The sequence below is a fragment of the Bombina bombina genome, chromosome 4, assembly GCF_027579735.1.
Source record: "Bombina bombina isolate aBomBom1 chromosome 4, aBomBom1.pri, whole genome shotgun sequence".
Classification (NCBI taxonomy): domain Eukaryota; kingdom Metazoa; phylum Chordata; class Amphibia; order Anura; family Bombinatoridae; genus Bombina; species Bombina bombina.
The window spans coordinates 83,718,351-83,741,041 of NC_069502.1; the positions used below are offsets into that span (position 1 = coordinate 83,718,351).

Consider the following 22,691-nt stretch of genomic DNA (forward strand, 5'->3'; position numbering starts at 1 on the left):
TATGCTTACCTGATAAAAAAAATTAAAATTCTTCTGACGGGTAGAGTCCACAGCTGCATTCATTACTTTTGGCAAATAAAGAACCTGGCCACCAGGAGGAGGCAAAGAAACCCCAGCCAAAGGCTCAAATACCTCCCCCACTTCCCTCATCCCCCAGTCATTCTGCCGAGGGAACAAGGAACAGTAGGAAAAATAACAGGGTGAAAAAGGTGCCAAAAAAATTAATAGAAATTATCAGGTAAGCATAATTTAAATTTTTCTTCTTAAATGGGGAGAGTCCACAGCTTCATTCATTACTTTTGGGAAAACAATACCCAAGCTATAGAGGACACAATGAAAAACGGGCAGGAACAAGAGGCGGCCCATTCTGAGGGCACCACAGCCTGAATACCCAAATATATACCAGACAAAAAAACTGCTTCACCAGAAGCAGAAGGAACAAAAATGGAAAGGACCAAGTCACAGCCCATCAGTTCAAACCAGCAAGGCGCTTGCTAACGACCGCTCAGATCACTAGACTCAACCGAGCACAAAGGCCTCTGAGGAGACAAGTCCCGCAGGCTCCAAGCCCACACTTAAACTCATATAACAGAGTTCAAAAGGACCACCAGACAAACAACTAGGGCAAAAAAGAACCCCAAGTATAGCTCCAAGAGCGCAAACCAAGGTTGCAACAAGAGAACGCACCCTTCCGACCAAGCAAAGTGAAGGGAGAAAAAATCCCAGATCCCTATTTGCATGGAGTCCAAAAAACAGCACCATAACATCTTATTATGCTCCAGAGAAAGCCACAGGCTTCCTTCAAAAGGACTAAGCGGACGCAATCCGCCAACATAAGCTAATCAAAGGCTAGTAAACTGCACTAAGACTCTCACAGAGGTAAATTTTCAAAGAAGTGCAGAACAAACCCTTCCCAGAAAAAAAAAAAAAAGGGAAGGACAGAACCCAAAAACCAGCAGAGGAAAGCTACCTGCTGAGGTAAGGAAACACTGTGAAGCCTCCCATCCAAGGAAGGCTCACAAAACCTATTGATATGTGGTCAAGGCTCAACAGAGCAGTCGGCAAATGGACCCAGCACCAAGTGATTGGCAATGTCCAAAAGGACAAGGGATTAAAAATTCCCCGAACCACCCAGACCCTCAGGAAGGAAAAGGATGGGATCCAGACCCCCCAAGGACAAGTTCGGGTCCAGACCCAGCTCCCTTCCCAAAGAGAAGGAAGGGACACTTCCAAAAAGGAGACCCTATACTGAAAATAGAAATGGCATGACACCAGAAATCCAGCTGATATCCTGCAAACGAGGCAGGGAAGACCCCACAGAACAGAGGAAGAAAATTCCTCCGGGGCACCAGGTGGATACTGTGGTATGCACAATCCTCTCCAAAGGGAGGGGAAACACCAACATAACAGCTTACCCGCCCACAGGCATGGAGCGTAATGTTGTATACGGACCGTAAAAAGCCAATATCGATTATCATCCGGCTAAGACAGCCGGCTCAGTAGAAATTTCCAATTCTCCGTTAAGAAAGAGAGAGAGAGAGAGAGAGAGAGAGAGAGAGAGAGAGAAAAATCCGCCGGAAGGGACATGGACGTTCTGGAACCGGAAAAACTGGGCCGTCCAGATCCAACCTAAGGGATCTGGACACAGTAAACCCAAAATATCCAGTCAGAGCTTAGAACAAAACAAGAAAACTGGACCCCCGGAACCAGCTTCAAACCTAATAACCCGAGGAACCAACGGGTTACCCCATCGGGAGAAGACCTTGCACCACAGGTGATGCAATCACAGCCACATCCAAGGGACCTTGGACACTGAATGCTTGCGTAAGTATCCCAGAGACGGAGCTAAAGGCTCATGGGACAACACCGCTAAGTCTAAAAACTAAGGTAAACTTACAAGAGAACAGAGCTCAAAACCTAGGAAATCTAGTTGGAGCAGATAGTCTCCAAAGACCCACTCTGGATCATCCTCCGGGAAACCCCTACAGCTTGAGGAATGTACAATGAACGAGCATCCCAAACTCCTGGCAAGCGACAGATCAAACCAAAACGCATAAGCAGGGGCAACCGCAGGAAAAAAGAGATACAACACAATCTCCAGAGCTCCAAATTTATGGTAGCAGACGAGATACCGTAGGGGGAAAGAAAAAGGCCAAAAAAGGCCAGAGCTTCCAGAAACAGATGACCAGAAAACCAACCCCAAGAAAGAGAAAAAAGGAGGTACAAACAACCTTGACCCTTTAAGGAAGAGGTACCGTTGCCAATGGATTCAAAAAGGACAATCCAAGAAAAAATACCAATGGAGGAAATGAGTAATCGCCACTTAAACCTGGTACCACAGATTTTTAAGGAGCCACCCTGTTGGGAAGGAGAAATGCTAGCTTCCGAGCCAAAGAACCTCAGGAACCCCCAAAGTAAGCATTAGCAGGATCCGAGCTCGGTAACCCCGCCGGCCATCAGGAATAGGACATTGAGGACTGAGCACAATCCCCTCTGATGTCTAACCCAAAGGAATAAACAAGGAACCAGCCTGACGTCTAGGAAAGAAAGGCCTCCTATAACATACAAAACCAAGAAAGCAAACTCTTCCCAGAGTAAGCCACTCAGCACCGAGCCGGTTACAACGGGCACCACATGGTAGATACGGATCTCAAGGAACAGAAAAACTAATACCTGACCAGGACCAGCCTGATACATAGGGCACCCTAGAACTTGTCCAATGCCACAGAAAAGTCAAAGACCTAGTACGGAAAGACAAAATAAACGATAGACATAACAATGTCCTAACACTATTTATTTAACTTGTGGAAGTGCCAAAGCGACCACAAAATCGCTAGTATCAAATCCCAGAGAAAAAAATGTTTTCCAAAAGGAAAGATTATAACAGACATGAGCTTTATTACAAGGAAATAAAATACATCCTAAATGAATCAAAGTAAATGAGGGCAGCACCCACAGGCGAACGCCCAAGAAGAATGGACACACTAACAGGACCCGCCGGTCAGAGACCCAATTCTTCCAAAGCTCAGAACCGAAATAAGATACCTCAAAAAAGGGAAAAAATGGGGCCGACAAGGAGATTGACTTCACCCCCCTTCGTCTAACCCTGCTTGCTGTCTCGAACGGAAGACCAAAGATCCATCAACCTATTAGAGCTGGGATCCTCCAGCACTGCCAAAATATGCCTCAGCAGGACACTAAGGCGCACCAGTCTATAACAAAAGGCAAGACTTACCTCCGCCAGGGCAACTGATGACCCTGATGAAACTGATGACAACTGATGAAGCCTCAGAGGAAACCGCTACCTCAGAGGGCTGATCTGATCCAGACGATCCTACATCTGACGAGCCCTGGTTAACGGAACACGGACAGTATCCACCTGGAAGATTTAAATGCACCAAATTACATAAAGATAAAAGGAGTCCCACTGAGACCCTTTCTTCTCTAACATTACATTCTCATATTGAAAGTAAAATGAAACGATCTTACCGGAATCTACACCGTGGAACAGGAACACGGCCCTTTAAGTGTGACAGATAGTAGCTTCGCTTCTGGTGGCCAGGTTCTGTATTTCCCCAAAGGTAATGAATGCAGCTGTGGACTCTCCCCGTTTAAGAAGAAAAACACCTCTCCTAAGGCCTGTGTCACCCTGCCCTGCTGCACGGTCATTTTTTTAGATCTGATAACTGAACAAGCCAGTTACTGGCTCTCTTAAAGAGACAGTACCCATTTTTTTTAGAAGAATGCAAAAATAAGGGCTTTGAGGTAAAAATTGTAAATTGAGCCCATAAGGAGTCCTAAGGATGCCAGATAAAAACTATCCTGTGCATCATTACCCCAAATTTCTATGTTAAACACATAGGTAAAGATTCTCAGGTGTAAGGCTGTGACCCCCAACTATGTACTACCTGTAAGGAGAGTACTATTGGACAGCTTCTGGGCTGTGTAGTGCCTAAGTCACTTACCTGGACTAAAGCACCCCTCAACTGTGTCTTAACAGCATGCTGAGTCCTTTCTCCTTCATAGGATGCTGATCTAGTAGAGAGACCATCCAGTGCAAGAAAATATACTGCAGAAGATATTGTGGATACACCTCTAACCCCTCAGGTGGAAGTTAAGGGATGAGGCCCCCACAACGTGTAGGGCAGTTATGGATGTTAGATTACCCTAGAGTAATGTAAAGCACATAACAGAGGCAATCCTTACTTGATTTTCTTAATTCTTCTTGGATTTAAGTTGCCTAGGGGTACTGGGTCCCAAGTCAGGTCCACAAATCATATGAAAAAATTAATAAACTCTTGATAGTAAGGCACCGCTGAAATCTTCAACCTCTCTCTTTAGAACCCAAGAACAACTGGAGAGAAAGTGAGAAGGCCTAGAGTTCAGTCAGGGTTCTTGACCTCCTCCTGATAGGCTGGAATATATCCCACATGTCACGAAGCTATGGACTCTCATCAGCTAAGAAGGAACAGGGTTCTTGATAGGTGATGTCACTGTTTGTGACAAGAGGTCACAATTTAAAGGAACCGTAAATGTCAAAATTAAACTTACATGATTCATAAAGAGCACACAATTTTAAACTTTCCATTATCTAAATATACAGTCTTTTTCTGAGGCGCCAGCTCTGACTGAGCATGTGCAACAATTCACAGTATATATGTATATGCATTTTTGTGATTGGCTGATGGCTGTCACATGATGCAGTGGGAAGGAAAATAGAACAAAAGTAATTGCTTATACATTGTCTGTTTTTTACGCATTTGTTGATTATACTTTTAAATGTTTGATTAAAAAAAAACATTTAAAACACTTTAACATATGCTTTTTGGCAATATAAACACACACACACACATATATATACAGGGAGTGCAGAATTATTAGGCAAATGAGTATTTTGACCACATCATCCTCTTTATGCATGTTGTCTTACTCCAAGCTGTATAGGCTCGAAAGCCTACTACCAATTAAGCATTTTAGGTGATGTGCATCTATGTAATGAGAAGGGGTGTGGTCTAATGACATCAACACCCTATATCAGGTGTGCATAATTATTAGGCAACTTCCTTTCCTTTGGCAAAATGGGTCAAAAGAAGGACTTGACAGGCTCAGAAAAGTCAAAAATAGTGAGATATCTTGCAGAGGGATGCAGCACTCTTAAAATTGCAAAGCTTCTGAAGCGTGATCATCGAACAATCAAGCGTTTCATTCAAAATAGTCAACAGGGTCGCAAGAAGCGTGTGGAAAAACCAAGGCACAAAATAACTGCCCATGAACTGAGAAAAGTCAAGCGTGCAGCTGCCAAGATGCCACTTGCCACCAGTTTGGCCATATTTCAGAGCTGCAACATCACTGGAGTGCCCAAAAGCACAAGGTGTGAAATACTCAGAGACATGGCCAAGGTAAGAAAGGCTGAAAGACGACCACCACTGAACAAGACACACAAGCTGAAATGTCAAGACTGGGCCAAGAAATATCTCAAGACTGATTTTTCTAAGGTTTTATGGACTGATGAAATGAGAGTGAGTCTTGATGGGCCAGATGGATGGGCCCGTGGCAGGATTGGTAAAGGGCAGAGAGCTCCAGTCCGACTCAGACGCCAGCAAGGTGGAGGTGGAGTACTGGTTTGGGCTGGTATCATCAAAGATGAGCTTGTGGGGCCTTTTCGGGTTGAGGATGGAGTCAAGCTCAACTCCCAGTCCTACTGCCAGTTTCTGGAAGACACCTTCTTCAAGCAGTGGTACAGGAAGAAGTCTGCATCCTTCAAGAAAAACATGATTTTCATGCAGGACAATGCTCCATCACACGCGTCCAAGTACTCCACAGCGTGGCTGGCAAGAAAGGGTATAAAAGAAGAAAATCTAATGACATGGCCTCCTTGTTCACCTGATCTGAACCCCAATGAGAACCTGTGGTCCATCATCAAATGTGAGATTTACAAGGAGGGAAAACAGTACACCTCTCTGAACAGCGTCTGGGAGGCTGTGGTTGCTGCTGCACGCAATGTTGATGGTGAACAGATCAAAACACTGACAGAATCCATGGATGGCAGGCTTTTGAGTGTCCTTGCAAAGAAAGGTGGCTATATTGGTCACTGATTTGTTTTTGTTTTGTTTTTGAATGTCAGAAATGTATATTTGTGAATGTTGAGATGTTATATTGGTTTCACTGGTAAAAATAAATAATTGAAATGGGTATATATTTGTTTTTTGTTAAGTTGCCTAATAATTATGCACAGTAATAGTCACCTGCACACACAGATATCCCCCTAAAATAGCTAAAACTAAAAACAAACTAAAAACTACTTCCAAAACTATTCAGCTTTGATATTAATGAGTTTTTTGGGTTCATTGAGAACATGGTTGTTGTTCAATAATAAAATTAATCCTCAAAAATACAACTTGCCTAATAATTCTGCACTCCCTGTATATGAAGAGGTATGAAGAGCTGTGAAACCCTTGTTTCTAGTTCAGTATGTTTCACTGAAAGCTAGGGAACAAGGTATGAAGAGGCCTGGGTCTATCATTATTGGGCCAATTGCTGTAACCAACTCTTCATTTTATGCTTTAAATGTAACTATAGGCATCTAACTAAGGGCTGTCTATCATGTGTGTACTGTTTGATTTCTTTATACACACACACAAAACACATACAAATGTGTGTTTTAAAATAGGACACTTACTGGAAGAGCACAATGTGTGTGTAATGGTGAGAGAGTGCATTTGTGCATAGGAGGGGGAGAATAATTGGGGGTGTGTGGAATGGTACACAGGACATGTGCATAAGTGTGGGGGAATGCCTAGGGATATAGTTGTGCATAAGGATGGGAGATTACCTGAGGGTGTGTACAAGTATGGAAGAGTAAGTAGGGATGTACAAAAGAGAGTGTCAGAATGGTTGGGGTGCATAAGGGTTGGAGAGTGTGCACCAGAAAGGGAGAGCACCTAATGGGGTTGTGTACGTAAGAAATGGAGAGCTCTGCAGGGGGGTGCGCAAAGGAAGGAGACCTCCAGATGTGTCCCCGTAAGGGAAGGGAACCCCCGGATGTGTCCCTGTAAGGGAAGGGAACCCCCGGATGTGTGTCCGTAAGGGAAGGGGACCTCCGGGTGTGTGTCCGTAAGGGAAGGGGACCACTGGGTGTGTGCGCGTAAGGGAAGAGGACCTCTGGCTGTGTGAGCGTAAGGGAAGGGGACCTCTGGGTGTGTGCGTGTAAGGGAAGAGGACCTCTGGGTGTGTGAGCGTAAGGGAAGGGGACCTCTGGGTGTGTGCGTGTAAGGGAAGGGGACCTCTGGGTGTGTGCGTGTAAGGGAAGAGGACCTCTGGGTGTGTGCGCGTAAGGGAAGAGGACCTCTGGCTGTGTGAGCGTAAGGGAAGGGGACCTCTGGGTGTGTGCGTGTAAGGGAAGGGGACCTCTGGGTGTGTGCGTGTAAGGGAAGAGGACCTCTGGGTGTGTGCTTAGTGAGCAAATGTAAGAGTACAAGAGTGTCTGGGGTGCAAGTAAGGGTGGGAAGAACAACTGTGGACATGCATGTGTGCTTTATGTGTACGTATAAGGATGAAAGAATGACTGGAGTGTGGCAGGGCACCTGGAGTTCTCTGCAAGTGTAAGAAAATAACTGGGCTGATAGGTGGGAACAGTGTGTGCATCAGTGACTGTTCTGGAACTTAAAAGGGACACTCAAGTCAAAATTAAACTTTCATGAGTCAGATAGAGCAGATATATGCATTTGTAATTGGCTCTACTTCTCATTTGAAATTCAGACTAAGGGCTATTGCATTGTCTATCATGCATTTGTTTATGCAAATCTACTGGTCTTTTAATATTTGGGGGGCTAATTGAGGGGCGAACAATGTTGCTGAAAAAGTTGAAAGACACAGCACACCTAATATAAGGGCCGCTTTGCAGCGCTACAGGATGCTACAGGTGTGTTTAGAGGTGCATAGCACAGCACCCCCTTATATAATCTCATAGATAAGAGTTAAAGAGAGTCTGGTGGGGGCGTGTAAGACTTGTTACTGATGTATCATTCCTCTGTTACCCCTAAATTAAGCTGATCACCCCTTACCATTTGAGAGGTGAGCATGTTAATTTAATGTATTTCTAGAAGAATGTAAAATGAATTTGCGCTATATCAATAGTATACAGTATATCTGCACACAAAGTACATGTATAAAAGGCTCTACAGTCCAGGGACATACCCCTTGATAAGCCATGTAAGTATGTGTATTGTTTCTGCTTTACTGTAACCAGTTAGTGGCAGATATAATTGCACTGATCACACAATCCTTACCCTACCTAAGGGATACATTACTTGTAAAGCAAAACGACGAAGCCTGCTCAATGTACTGCTCTACTATATTTACTGTTCGTACAATGGGTATAATTTATCAGCATGGGATTTTTTTAACCCCTTGGCAACCAAGATCTGCTATACAATGTGCTGCAGTTCTATGGCAGCCGAGGAGTTAACAGCGGATGTGATAAATCAGATACATACTAGCACTTAATCGCTGTAACATTGAGATGTAATGAAGAGACAGTGCAGTGTCACACGTGCTATATCTTGCACTTTCATATTGGTCTGTATTTGGCATTCTGCACTGTGGGATGTTGCAATCCTTAATGAATTCTTGTCTGCAGCTCACACAGTAAATCCAGACCTTCAATTCTATGACCTTGTAAGGAGATCAAATAGTTGATGTCTCACCTCAGAATGAGGAAAAGGAGGCTCCGGAAGATACACCTTTGTCTGCTTGTTCTGACACAGCCTGTGGGGATAGTAAGCCGCAAATTACAATTTTATTTAATGGTCCTCAGCTGCCATCTGGTGGTAAACTACACACATTACACAAACATTTTGGTTTTCTGTAAACTCATCTTCCTCACTGTCTATATTTTTCCCCATCTTATAATTTTTTTCCTGTTTAATTAGTGGCAATCTGTGTCCTTTCCCCATTTTTCCTTCACTTCACTTATTCTCCTTTTCCTCATCTCTCTCCAACACCATCAAAGTAACAAAACATTTAATTTTGCCTCTTGTTTTATTTTTTAACACATCATTTCAAACGGCAGTGGATCAGCCCCTGCACAAATGCGGTCTTAATACTGAAACATTATAACTCTCTCTCACTCTCTCTATATATTTCTCTTTCTATCTCTTTCTATCTGTTTCTCTCTCTATCATAGACAACCAAAACATATATTAATTTTTAACTCATTTGAACAGTTTACTTGGTAACCACCCCAATGTTTTGTTCAACCATTTAAAACCGCAAGCTTCAAAACACAGCAGTTTTGTACAAGCTACAAATCATAACGTATGCTGCACGACAAGCACGTCCTTGCATGCCTTGCCTCGTCCTGTACAGAGGTCTACCCTCCTGATTAGACAACATGAAACTGCGATACGGAGTGAAAGAAGAGGGTTGTGAACTCTAAAAAATAAGTTCAATAATCTTTGAGCCATTTTGTAAACTTAAAGGGACATTTCGGGTAAAATCTAAATGCACATAGATTTATTGCATCTTTGAATAGAAACATATTTACAATATACTTGTATTGGCAAAAATGCTTCTAGTAAAAGTTATCACTGTTTTAGTGTTACCATTTTTCTCTGCACGTGCATATGAAGCATAGTTAGATATTCACAGTGCACCAGCATTGAAAATATTGCAGCTGCTCAGAGTGCTAGTGGGAGCTTGTATCATGTCAACAATTAACAGATGGTACAAGCACCTTAGGCTCTCTAAACAAGTGCTAGGTTTAAAATGCTGGTGCACGGGGCATACTTAAATACACTTTTGAAACGGCTATAGCTTTTATTAGAAGCATTTTTGCTAAATACATGTATATTACAAAATTGCTTCTGTTCAAATCTAAATTGTTTCCATGTGGATTCCAACTTTGGCTTGAATGTCCCTTTAAAATCAGGCAATACAATTTTTAAGAGCCAGACAAGGTTGCTTGTAGAATATTCTGAAAAGTGAGATAGCAGAAGTATAATACTATGAGCCATGGCTTCCTGAAGTCCGCTTCGTGTCTCAAAGCAGTGACAGATCTGCACGTGACTTGTCTGGTAGATGAGCATTCTGCCCCATAGGTAGACGGGTTAATAAAAATGATATTCATTGTATCATTAAAGAGGGTTATGGTTCTGTGCATTACTGACATAAGGGGTGTTAACCTGTGTGTTCTGGGCATATGGGGTTAATAACACTATTCTAGGCAAATGGCTTGAACAGAATTAATAATTTGGTTTAAATTTAACTGTGCCGGTTCTCAATAGCATTAAACTGCACAGGTTTTCAAAGCTTCCAGATTATGCAGCAACAACAAGCTTAAGTCCGTATCTCAAAACTAAGAATTAGACCTACCACTCTGCAAAGATCTGTGAAAACTCGAGTGAGCTATTGGCAACGGGGGAGATGAAATAGAAGGGCACGTTGGACAGGCCTGCAGAATCAATATACTGATACAAACACTCTAAGAGATCGTAGATTACACCGGATGGATAACATGGCACTAGTACATTTCCTCCATTACGTATCGTCATCCCTGTGGAGAGAACAAGAAAAAAAAAAAAAGGAGATAAAACACAAATTAGACACTGATCTGATGGGTTAAGGGAAAATATCCACTTAAACTGATTCCAGTATAAAGTCTAAGACAAAAACATCTGTACTTTGTTAGATCTTTCAATGCTTATAAATGAAAAACAAACAAACACCAAAACATAATTTATGATTACCTGATAAATTAATTTCTTTAATGGTGGTGAGAGTCCACAATCCATTAAGTGAGGTAAGAAAAAGGAATAAGAGCCATAAAAGGAGCAGGGAAAAAAAGATGTGCTAAAATAAATAGGTAATTCATAATTCCATAAAATAAATTAATTTATTAGTTTATTTTAAATTATGTTTTCTTTCATACAGGTGGTGAGAATCCAGGGATTAAAGGGATTTTAAAAAAACTTTTTCACTGAGAAATTAAATCCACAACCTCAATTTTTTTTTAATGCACTTAAAATAAATCAAAAAGGCAAAAAAATCAAAGCGACAACTGCCTCACAAAGCCTGCTTCAGAAGAAGCAAAAACATTAAAATGGTAGTTGAACTGAGGCAATCAGGACTACTGAAGACTTCTCTAGACTTATCTTGGAAATCCCTCTGTGTAGAAGTACCTTAAGAAGGAAACAGGTAAGCAAGCAGAAATGACCAAGGATCTATTAGGGCATCCACTAACTCTGCTTGAGGATCCCTGGACCACGCAAAGAACCTGGGAAGTCTATCCAAATGAGAGGCCATCAGATCTATCTCTGGGAGACCCTAAAGATCCACAATCTGATTGAACACATCTTGGTGAAAAGACCACTCCGGTGGATGTAGAGATTGATGATGGAGAAAATCAGCTTTCCAGTTGTTCACCCCTTGAATATGAATCACAAAAACTAGACAAAAATTTATTTCTGCTCATGAGAGAATTCGAGACACCTTTCTCTCATGGCAAGGGAACTGTGAGTTCCCCCGATGGTTGACATAAGCCACTGCTGTGACTGTCTGTCTGAAAACGGAGATGAGATTTTCTTTTCAACAGAGGCCAAGCTTGAAGTTCTATAACATTTATAGGTAACCTCGCCTACCAAGGATCCCAAACTCACTTAGCTCTTAAGGACCCCCAGACAGCTCCCCAACCTAAGAGACTTCCATCTGTAGTGACCATAGTCCAGGTAGGAGAAGCAAAAGAAGCCCACTGAATATCAAAATGATGATCCAGGCACTGAGTAAGAGACTGACTTGTATTGAAATCCAAAAATATCTTTTGAGACAGCTGAGTATAGTCTGTGCACCACTGATGAAGCATACAAAGCTGAAGAGGTCTAATGTGAAAACGAGCAAATGGAATTGCATCTGAAGCTTCAGTCATCAGACCTAGTACTTCCATACAAAGAGCAACCGAGGGGAAAGAAAAGAGGCTTAAGGTTCAGACAGACTGACACCAATCTTAACCTTCTCTGCTCTGTTCGAATAGATTCAGTCTCCATGAGTCTTTTTCTAATACCCAAAAAAGTTACCTTTGTTAGAGGAATCAAATAACTTTTTGGAAATTTGATCCTCCAACCATATTGTTGAAGAAACAACAAGAGTCAGTTGGTGTGATATTCTGCTAAAGGAAAAGATGGAGCTTAAACCAAGATGTAGTCCAGGTATGGAAACACAGCAATACCGTGAGTTCTGATTACAGACGAAAGGGCATCCAGAACCTTTGTGAATATTCTTGAAATTGTAGCCAGACCAAATGGTAAAGCAACAAACTGAAAATGCATGTCCAGAAAGGCAAACCTCAGAAATTGGAAATGTTCTCTGTAAATTAGAACATGAAGGCAAGCATCTTTTAAATCTATCGTGGACATAAACTGACCTTGCTAAACAAAAGGTAGAATAGTCTGAATAGTTTCCATTTTGAAAGATGGAATCCTTACGAACTTGTTAAGAGATTTCAGATCCAGAAGAGATTTGAATAAGATTCCATCCTCTGTCCCTGCAAAGGAACTGGAACAATAACTCCCTTAGCTTCCAGATCTGAGACAGACAGTAAAAAAAGCTTTTACAGGATTACATGGAACATTGGACAGAAAAAAACCTTCCTCTGGGAGGCCTTGTTCTGAATCCTATTCGATATCCATGAGAAACTATATTCAGAACCCATTGATCTGGAACAGACTGAAACCAAACCTCATGAAAAAGGCTTAACTTGCACCCTCTACCAGAACTTTTGGATCAGGGGGCCACACCCTCAAGCAGTTTTGGTAGTAGGGATAGATTTCTTACCATGCATTGACTTGTTCCAGTTAGCACTAGGTCTCCTGACTGAGCCAGAGGTGCCTTGCTCCTGAGCAGTGGAGTCAACCTTTTGTTTCTCATTCGGACGCAAGGAACAAAAACGATTAGGAGGCATTAGATTTCACTCACCTCTAGTAACAGTAGATATTATAGAATCTAAATCAGAACCAAACAACTTCTTTCCCTGAAAGGAAAGAGATAATCTGGATTTTTACATCATATCAGCAGACCAGGATTTAATCCATAAGGCTCTCCAGGCAAGGGCTGCCAAAGACATGCTTTCAACATTAATCTTCATAATATCAAATATTGCATCACATATAAAAGAATTGGCACTCAAGTAAATCCAAAAGATTTGCATTAGCAGAGTCATCAGAATACTGTTCTGAAAGACTACACAAGTAAGTAGGAGCAGCAGCCACATCAGATATAGAAATAACTGGCCTTAGCAAATATCCTAATTAGGAAAAGACTCTAATTTTCTATCTAAAGTGTCTTTAAAAGAAGTAATGTCTTCCAAAGGAATAGTAGTACATTTAGCCAGAGTTTTAATGCCCACCATCCTTGGGAACTGATTCCCACAAATCAATATTAGCAGAAAGTAAAGGAAAACATAAATTATGCTTACCTGATAATTTCATTTTCTTCCGTGTGAAAGAGTCCACAGCCACATTCATTACTTGTGGGAAATAACCTGGCCACCAGGAGGAGGCAAAGACAAAGGCTTAAATACTCCTCCCACTTCCCTCATCCCCCAGTTATTCTGCCGAGGAACAAGGAACAGTACAAGAAATATCAGGGTGAAAAGTTGCCAGAAGATTACAACTAAGATGCCCCACATAAAAAAACGGGAGGGGGGCTGTGGACTCTTTCCCACGGAAGAAAATTAAATTATCAGGTAAGCATAATTTATGTTTTTCTTCCTAATGGGAAAGAGTCCACAGCCGCATTCATTACTTGTGGGAAAACCATACCCAAGCTAAAGAGGACAATGAATGCCAAAACGGGAGGGTACATTAGGCGGCCCATTCTGAGAGCACCAAGCCTGAAACCACTACCCAACAAAAACCCCGCTTTGTCTGAAGCAGAAAAAAACTTTAAAAAGGAAAGGCCCCAAGGATACTGACTAGCAGATAGTCCAGAAGCCTAGCTAGAGACCGCAAAATCAGACTCAACTGAGCCAACAGTCCTCCAGGAGACACCGTCGCCCAACAGTCGGTCCCTCACCGCACACCCCTTACTAAAGAGGGGAACACCAGCCTAAACTCCCCAAGGGATAGGGCAAGGAAGAACAGAAGGAAAATCGAAAGGTCACCACAAAATCAATAAAAGGAAAACCCCCAATAGCGAGCCCAGTTTACAAAGATCCAAATGGATCCTGACAGACAAGGGGAGGCTACGCCCAGACCAAGCAGAAACAAGAGGTTTAGGAACGGAGACAGAGAAACCCTTCTCTCAACATCGTGCAAAGCAGCGAAAGACAACTGAAGACGGAGTCCTCACATCGTCAGAACTAAGAATACTAAAGTATTCAGACAAAAAAGAACGTGTAACAGACCTGGACGAAAAACCCTGAGTCAAGAACACGCAGCCATCATCAGGATGGCACAGAAGAATACTTGCTGAGAAGTAAAAAGCAGCCAGCAAGAGAACAGATTGCAAAATAAAACTCCCAGACAGAGGGCACACTCTAGGCAATCAAAGCCGCCAGACCTACACACAAGGCTCCAAAAGGGGAAGCACATAACCTTAACGAGGCCCACTGCACCCCCAAGAGAGAGAGGTTACACCCAGAACCCGAAGGTGTAACCCTGGACCTTCTGCTTGCAAACCCAGGGAGCTAGCTACTATGCCAACCTAGATCTTAAAGATGACAACGCATCTCAGAACCCACTCCCAGCCGGGACAGCCCAAGCATTGGCAGGTCTGAAACAGGGGAACAGAAGAACCCCAATACCAGCTCAAAAAAGAGTGGAAGAATGGCCACAGCCATCCCAACAGAGCACGGATGCCAACCCGACTCCTTAGAAACAGACGACAAGGCCGTAGACCCAAAGGATTCTAACAAAAGGCCCACCATAGTCTCGACACAGAGCTCTCGGTTTCAACATCCTGAATCCAAGAGAATTCCTAGAAAAAGGACCACACCTCCATAAGAAGGAGAATAAGCCCCCCACCCTAAAAAAAGGGATGGGGCCAAAAAGGCAGAGCACCTGCCCACAAGACACAAAGCCACAGGCTAAAGGAGAGATCAATCTCCAACGCAGATGAACTTGGAAGGAATCCCCCTAAGGAATTAGCTTGCTAACACACATCCAATGTGCAATAGCTGCAGCAGAGACACTGCAAACCCATTTGTCTGCACAGCAGTGAATCCATAAGGTTACCACAGCAAGCTGACCAAGGGAAACCGACCATAAAGGCGTAAGTCCAGCCCAATGAGCATCAGCATTCAGACAACTTGGCCAACTGTGACCAGGTCAATTAGTCCAAGTAAAAGGACATAGCCCAAGTTCCCAGGAACAGGGGAACCCCAAACCAGCCGTAGAAACAAAAAGACCAGCAACAACTCCACAAAGGAAAACACTGAGTGAAGCCTCAGCAACCGGAAACACCAGGGAAAAACCAGAACCGAGCCCCCAATTGTTTAAACAAACAATATCCGAGAACTTAACACCCCGTCTGATATAAAAAAAAAGAAAAAAAAAAAAGGGAGATATTAATGCAATATCCAGATCAATAAGATAACGAGATAATTTGCAAGCCCCGACACAAGGAAGAGACCACCCCTTGCCAAAGTCCAATGCTCCAAAGGAGCTAAGGCGTTAAAAGCCATACAACGACACTAGAGCCCATAGACTCTCAAACAGCCGCAGGACAACAAGCAAGGGGATACCCCGAGGCCAAAATCACTCGAGCAAAGGCCGGTCTCCGCATCACCTCCATACAATCAGAGGATCATAGAGCGAAAAACATAATTTATGTAAGAACTTACCTGATAAATTCATTTCTTTCATATTAGGAAGAGTCCATGAGCTAGTGACGTATGGGATATACATTCCTACCAGGAGGGGCAAAGTTTCCCAAACCTTAAAATGCCTATAAATACACCCCTCACCACACCCACAATTCAGTTTAACGAATAGCCAAGAAGTGGGGTGATAAGAAAAAAGTGCGAAAGCATATAAAATAAGGAATTGGAATAATTGTGCTTTATACAAAAAAATCAAAACCATCACAAAAAAGGGCGGGCCTCATGGACTCTTGCTAATATGAAAGAAATGAATTTATCAGGTAAGTTCTTACATAAATTATGTTTTCTTTCATGTAATTAGCAAGAGTCCATGAGCTAGTGACGTATGGGATAATGATTACCCAAGATGTGGATCTTTCCACACAAGAGTCACTAGAGAGGGAGGGATAAAATAAAGACAGCCAATTCCTGCTGAAAATAATCCACACCCAGAATAAAATTTTTAATGAAAAAACATAAGCAGAAGATTCAAACTGAAACCACTGCCTGAAGTACGTTTCTACCAAAAACTGCTTCAGAAGAAGAAAACACATCAAAATGGTAGAATTTAGTAAAAGTATGCAAAGAGGACCAAGTTGCTGTTTTGCAAATCTGATCAACCGAAGCTTCATTCTTAAACGCCCAGGAAGTAGAAACTAACCTAGTAGAATGAGCTGTAATCCTTTGAGGCGGAGTGTTACCCGACTCAACATAGGCATGATGAAATAAAGATTTCAACCAAGATGCCAAAGAAATGGCAGAAGCTTTCTGGTCTTTTCTAGAACCGGAAAAGATGACAAATAGACTAGAAGTCTTTCGGAAAGACTTAATAGCTTCAACATAATATTACAAAGCTCTAACAGCATCCAAAGAATGCAATGATTTCTCCTTAGAATTCATAGGATTAGGACATAATGAAGGAACCACAATTTCTCTACTAATGTTGGTAGAATTCACAACCTTAGGTAAAAAATTCAAAAGAAGTTCGCAGCACCGCCTTATCCTGATGCAAAATCAGAAAAGGAGACTCACAAAAAAGAGTAGATAATTCAGAGACTCTTCTGGCAGAAGAGATGGCCAAAAGAAACAAAACTTTCCAAAAAAGTAATATAATGACCAAAGAATGCATGGGTTCAAAAGGAGGAGCTTGAAGAGCCCCCAGAACCAAATTCAAACTCCAAGGAGGAGAAATTGACTTAATGACAGGTTTTATACGAACCAAAGCTTGTACAAAACAATGAATATCAGGAAGATTAGCAATCCTTCTGTGAAAAAGAACAGAAAGAGCAGAGATTTGTCTTTCAAGAAACTTGCGGACAAACCTTTATCTAAACCATCCTGAAGAAATATAAGTCTTCCAGACTCTATAATATATCTCTCTAGATACAGATTTACGAGCCTGTCACATAGTAACAATCACAGAGTCAGAGAAACCTCTTTGACCAAGAATCAAGCGTTCAAACTCCACACCTTAAAATTAAGGTTTTGAGATCCTGATGGAAAAAAGAACCTTGAGACAGAAAGACTGGTCTTAACGGAAGAGTCCACAGCTGGCAAGAGGCCATTCGGACAAGATCCGCATACCAAAACCTGTGAGGCCATGCTGGAGCTACCAGCAGGACAAACGAGCATTCCTTTAGAATATTGGAGAATACCCTTGGAAGAAGAACTAGAGGCGGAAAGATATAGGCAGGATGACACTTGTAAGGAAGAGATAATGCATCCACTGCCTCCGCCCGAGGATCCCTGGATCCGGACAGATACCAGGGAAGTTTCTTTTTTAGATGAGAAGCCATCAGATCTATTTCTGGGAGTTCCCACATTTGAACAATCTGAGGAAATACCTCTGGGTGAAGACCATTCGCCCAGGTGCAACGTTTGGCGACTGAGATAATCCGCTTTCCAATTGTCCATACCTGGGATATGAACCGCAGAGATTAGACAGGAGCTGGATTCCGCCCAAACCAAAATTCGAGATACTTCTTTCATAGCCAGAGGACTGTGAGTCCCTCCTTGATGATTGATGTATGCCACAGTTGTGACATTGTCTATCTGAAAACAAATGAACAACTCTCTCTTCAGAAGAGGCCAAGACTGAAGAGCTCTGAAATTGCACGGAGTTCCAAAATATTGATCGGAAATCTCACCTCCTGAGATTCCCAAACCCCTTGTGCCGTCAGATACCCCCACACAGCTCCCCAACCTGTAAGACTTGCATCTGTTGAGATTATAGTCCAGGTCGGAAGAACAAAGAAGCCCCCTGAACTAAACGATGGTGATCTGTCCACCATGTCAGAGAGTGTCGTATAATCGGTTTAAAGATATTAATTGAGATATCTTTGAGTAATCCCTGCACCATTGGTTCAGCATACAGAGCTGAAGAGGTCGCATGTGAAAACGAGCAAAGGAGATCGCATCTGATGCGGCAGTCCTAAGACCTAAAATTTCCATGCATAAGGCTACCAAAGGGAATGATTGTGACTGAAGATTTTGACAAGCTGAAATCAATGTTAAACTTCTCTTGTCTGACAAGGACAGAGTCATAGACACTGAATCTATTCTAGAAACCTAAAAAGGTTACCCTTGTCTGAGGAATCAATGAACTGATTGGTAAATTGATCCTCCAACCATGAACTTGAAGAAACAACACAAGTCGATTCGTATGAGATTCTTCGAAAATGAGAAGACTGAGCAAGTACCCAGATATCGTCCAATAAGGAAATACCAAAACCCTGTTCTCTGATTACAGAAAGAAGGGCACCGAGAACCTTTGAAAAAAATTCTTGGAACTGAGGCTAGGCCAAACGGTAGAGCCACAAAACTGGTAATGCTTGTCTAAAAAGAGAATCTCAGACACTAAAAGTAATCTGGATGAATCGGAATATGCAGATACACATCCTGTAAATCTATTGTAGACATATAATGCCCTTGCTAAACAAAAGGCAGGACAGTCCTACAGAAACTGAATGTTGGTATCCTTGCATAACGATTCAATATTGATAGATCCGGAACTGGTCTGAAGGAATTGACCTTCTTTGGTACAATGAAGAGATAAAATAAAACCCCAGCCCCTGTTCCAGAACTGGAACTGGCATAATTACTCCAGCCAACTCTAGATCTGAAACACATTTCAGAAATGCTGAGCCTTTGCTGTGTTAACTGGGACACGGGAAAGAAAAAAATCTCTTAGCAGGAGGCCTTAACTGAAGCCAATTCTGTACCTTTCTGAAACAATGTTCTGAAACCAGAAATTGAGAACGGAATTGATCAAAATTTCTTTGAAGAAAACGTAATCTGCCCCATACCAGCTGAGCTGGAATAAGGTCCGCACCTTCATGGGTACTTAGGAGCTAGCTATAGGTTTTCTATAAGGCTTGGATATATTCCAAACTGGAAATAGTTTCCAAACTGATACCGTTCCTGAGGATGAAGGATCAGGCTTTTGTTCCTTATTGTGAGGAAAGGAACGAAAATGATTATTAGACCTAAATTTACCTTAGATTTTTTATCCTTTGGTAAAAAAGTTCCCTTCCTTCCAGAAACAGTTGAAATAATAATTTATTACCCTGGAAAGAAAAGGAAAGCAAAGTTGACTTAGAAGACATATCAGCATTCCAAGTTTAATCCATAAAGCTTTTCTAGCTAAAATAGCTAGAGACATATACCTGACATCAACTCTAATGATATCAAAAGATGGTATCACCAATAAAATTATTAGCATGTTATAGAATAATAATAATGCTATAAAATTATGATCTGTTACTTGTTGCGCTAAAGCTTCTAACCAAAAAGTTGAAGCTGCAGCAACATCCGCTAAAAATATAGCCGGTCTAAGAAGATTACCTGAACATAAGTAAGCTTTTCTTAGAAAGGATTCAATTTTCCTATCTAAAGGATCCTTAAATGAATTACTATCTGCCGTAGGAATAGTAGCACATTTAGCAGGAGTAGAGACAGCCCCATAACCTTAGGGATTTTGTCCCAAAAAACTCTAATCTGTGAGATGGCACAGGATATAATTGCTTAAACGTTTAGAAGGAGTAAAAGAATTACCCAAATTATTCCATTCCCTGGAAATTACTTCAGAAATAGCATCAGGGAGATTAAACACTTCTGGAATAACTACAGGAGATTTAAAAACCTTATTTAAACGTTTAGATTTAGTATCAAGAGGACCAGAATCCTCTATTTCTAATGCAATTAATACTTCTTTAAATAAAGAACGAATAAATTCCATCTTGAACAAATACAAAGATTTATCAACATCAACCTCTGAGACAGAAACCTCTGAACCAGAAGAACCATTATCAGTATCAGAATGATGATGTTCATTTAAAAATTCATCTGAAAAAAGAGAAGTTTTAAAAGACTTATGTAAACTAGAAGGAGAAATAACAGACATAGCCTTCTTAATGGATTTAAAAAATAAAATCTCTTATGTTTATCAGGAACACTCTGAAAATTAGATGTTGACGGAACAGCAACAGGTAATGTAACAGTACTAAAGGAAATTTTATCTGCATTAATAAGTTTGTCATGACATGCAATACAAACAACAGCTGGAGAAACAGATACCAAAAATTATAGCAGATACACTTAGCTTGGTAGCTCCAGCACTAGACAGCGATTTTCCTGTAGTATCTTCTGACTCAGATGCAACGTGAGACATCTTGCAATATGTAAGAGAAAAAACAACATATAAAGCAAAATTGATCAAATTCCTTAAATGACAGTTTCAGGAATGGGAAAAAAATGCCAAAGAACAAGCTTCTAGCAACCAGAAGCAATGAAAAAATAAGACTTAAATAATGTGGAGACAAAATCGACGCCCTTATTTTTTAGCGCCAAATAAGACGCCCACATTATTTGGCGCCTAAATACTTTTGGCGCCAAAAATGAAGCCACATCCGGAACACCGACATTTTTGACGCAAAATAACGTCAAAAAATGACGCAACTTCCGGCGACACGTATGACGCCGGAAACGGAAAAGAATTTTTGCGCCAAAAATGACGCAATAAAATGAAGCATTTTCAGCCCCCGCGAGCCTAACAGCCCACAGGAAAAAAAGAGTCAAATTTTTGAAGGTAAGAAAAAATGATTAATTCAAATGCATTATCCCAAATATGAAACTGACTGTCTGAAAAATAAGGAAAGTTGAACATTCTGAGTCAAGGCAAATAAATGTTTGAATACATATATTTAGAACTTTATAAACAAAGTGCCCAACCATAGCTTAGAGTGTCACAGAAAATAAGATTTACTTACCCCAGGACACTCATCTACATGTTTGTAGAAAGCCAAACCAGTACTGAAACGAGAATCAGCAGAGGTAATGGTATATATAAGAGTATATCGTCGATCTGAAAAGGGAGGTAAGAGATGAATCTCTACGACCGATAACAGAGAACCTATGAAATAGACCCCGTAGAAGGAGATCACTGCATTCAAATAGGCAATACTCCCCTCACATCCCTCTGACATTCACTGCACGCTGAGAGGAAAACCGGGCTCCAACTTGCTGCGGAGCGCATATCAACGTAGAATCTAGCACAAACTTACTTCACCACCTCCATCGGAGGCAAAGTTTGTAAAACTGAATTGTGGGTGTGGTGAGGGGTGTATTTATAGGCATTTTAAGGTTTGGGAAACTTTGCCCCTCCTGGTAGGAATGTATATCCCATACGTCACTAGCTCATGGACTCTTGCTAATTACATGAAAGAAAGTATGCACAGCATCCCCGGCTCAGAGCAGAGCCCAAGGAGACCACGCCCAGTGCCCCTAACAGGGAACGACCATATCCCGGAGGGGAACCCAGGTCCCTAAAAGGAGACCTTACTCACATGGAGACAACAGAGGAAGACCAAAAGGTCTCATAAAAAAACAGCTAGCCAGTAAAATGTAATGCAATAGCTGCAGCTGGTCACATTCTGCAACCCATCCTCTGCAAGGCAGCTGAACTACCCAATAAACTGCTAGCTGCTGAGAACTAAGTCCAGAAGGACAATTTCCAGGGCCTCAAAAAAAAAAAAAGGCCAAACCGCCCAACTTGGCGGCAAGAGGGCGCAAGCCCACCAATCCTCCACTACATGGGTAGGAGCTCTAGGGTCTGACAACCCCAGACACAAGAGAGAGACGCAGCGGAATTCCACTGACCCAGTCATCCAAATTGAAGGCTATAAGGACGAGACAATCCTTCCTGCCTCACGGACCCACCGGTCCTCTAGAATGCTTAGTTGAACACAGAGAATAACATGAGCACTCGGCGCCTCTACCGGACCAGCCAAGCAGAGCAGCGACACGTGTCCGAACAGCTACCAGACAGAACTGAACCCAAACATGAACAAGTCCTAACCGTCAAGCCGCATAAATCCTCCCTCAAAGGGGAAGAAGGAAAACAGACAGGACATCCTATCGGATGAAAATAAAATATAAGGCAACCCATAGATTAACGCCCAAAAAGAAACAGGCCTACCGCAGGACCAGCCAAAAGGAGCCCTGATCTTCCAAAAAAAAACTGGAAAAGAGCAGACCGTGAAGGCACGCAATTCTGTAACTAAAGGCACAACACTCAGGGACAGTTGTGCCCGCAGAGAACTGTACAGTCCAAGGTGAAATACCCAGGACAACAGTAGCAGGGAAGGGAAGGCACCACCCTGTCCTCAAACTCTATTTAATTTAGGAAATAAAGGTTCATCAGGCAATATGACCTCTGGAACCCTTGAACTCCCCAAAAACTTCCTTTAGAAGAAGCGCAAATTCCTAAAACTAAAGTCTGGCTCCTCTGCAGCTGGAGGTTGAGAGGCAGCAGACTCTGACCCAGAACGTTCATAGTCTCAGA

At 42.0% G+C, this 22,691-nt stretch overlaps 1 protein-coding gene across 1 annotated transcript in view; it reads right to left on the bottom strand.

Annotated features, from left to right (window-relative positions):
- Positions 1-22,691, bottom strand: part of INTS9 (integrator complex subunit 9) — a 271,893-nt gene that overhangs the window by 62,093 nt on the left and 187,109 nt on the right. The window contains exons 8-9 of the mRNA XM_053711080.1: positions 10,372-10,552; positions 8,706-8,766 (exon numbers count right to left, since the gene is read on the bottom strand). Coding sequence (XP_053567055.1) covers positions 8,706-8,766; positions 10,372-10,552 — 242 coding nt within the window. The remainder of the gene's footprint in view (positions 1-8,705; positions 8,767-10,371; positions 10,553-22,691) is intronic.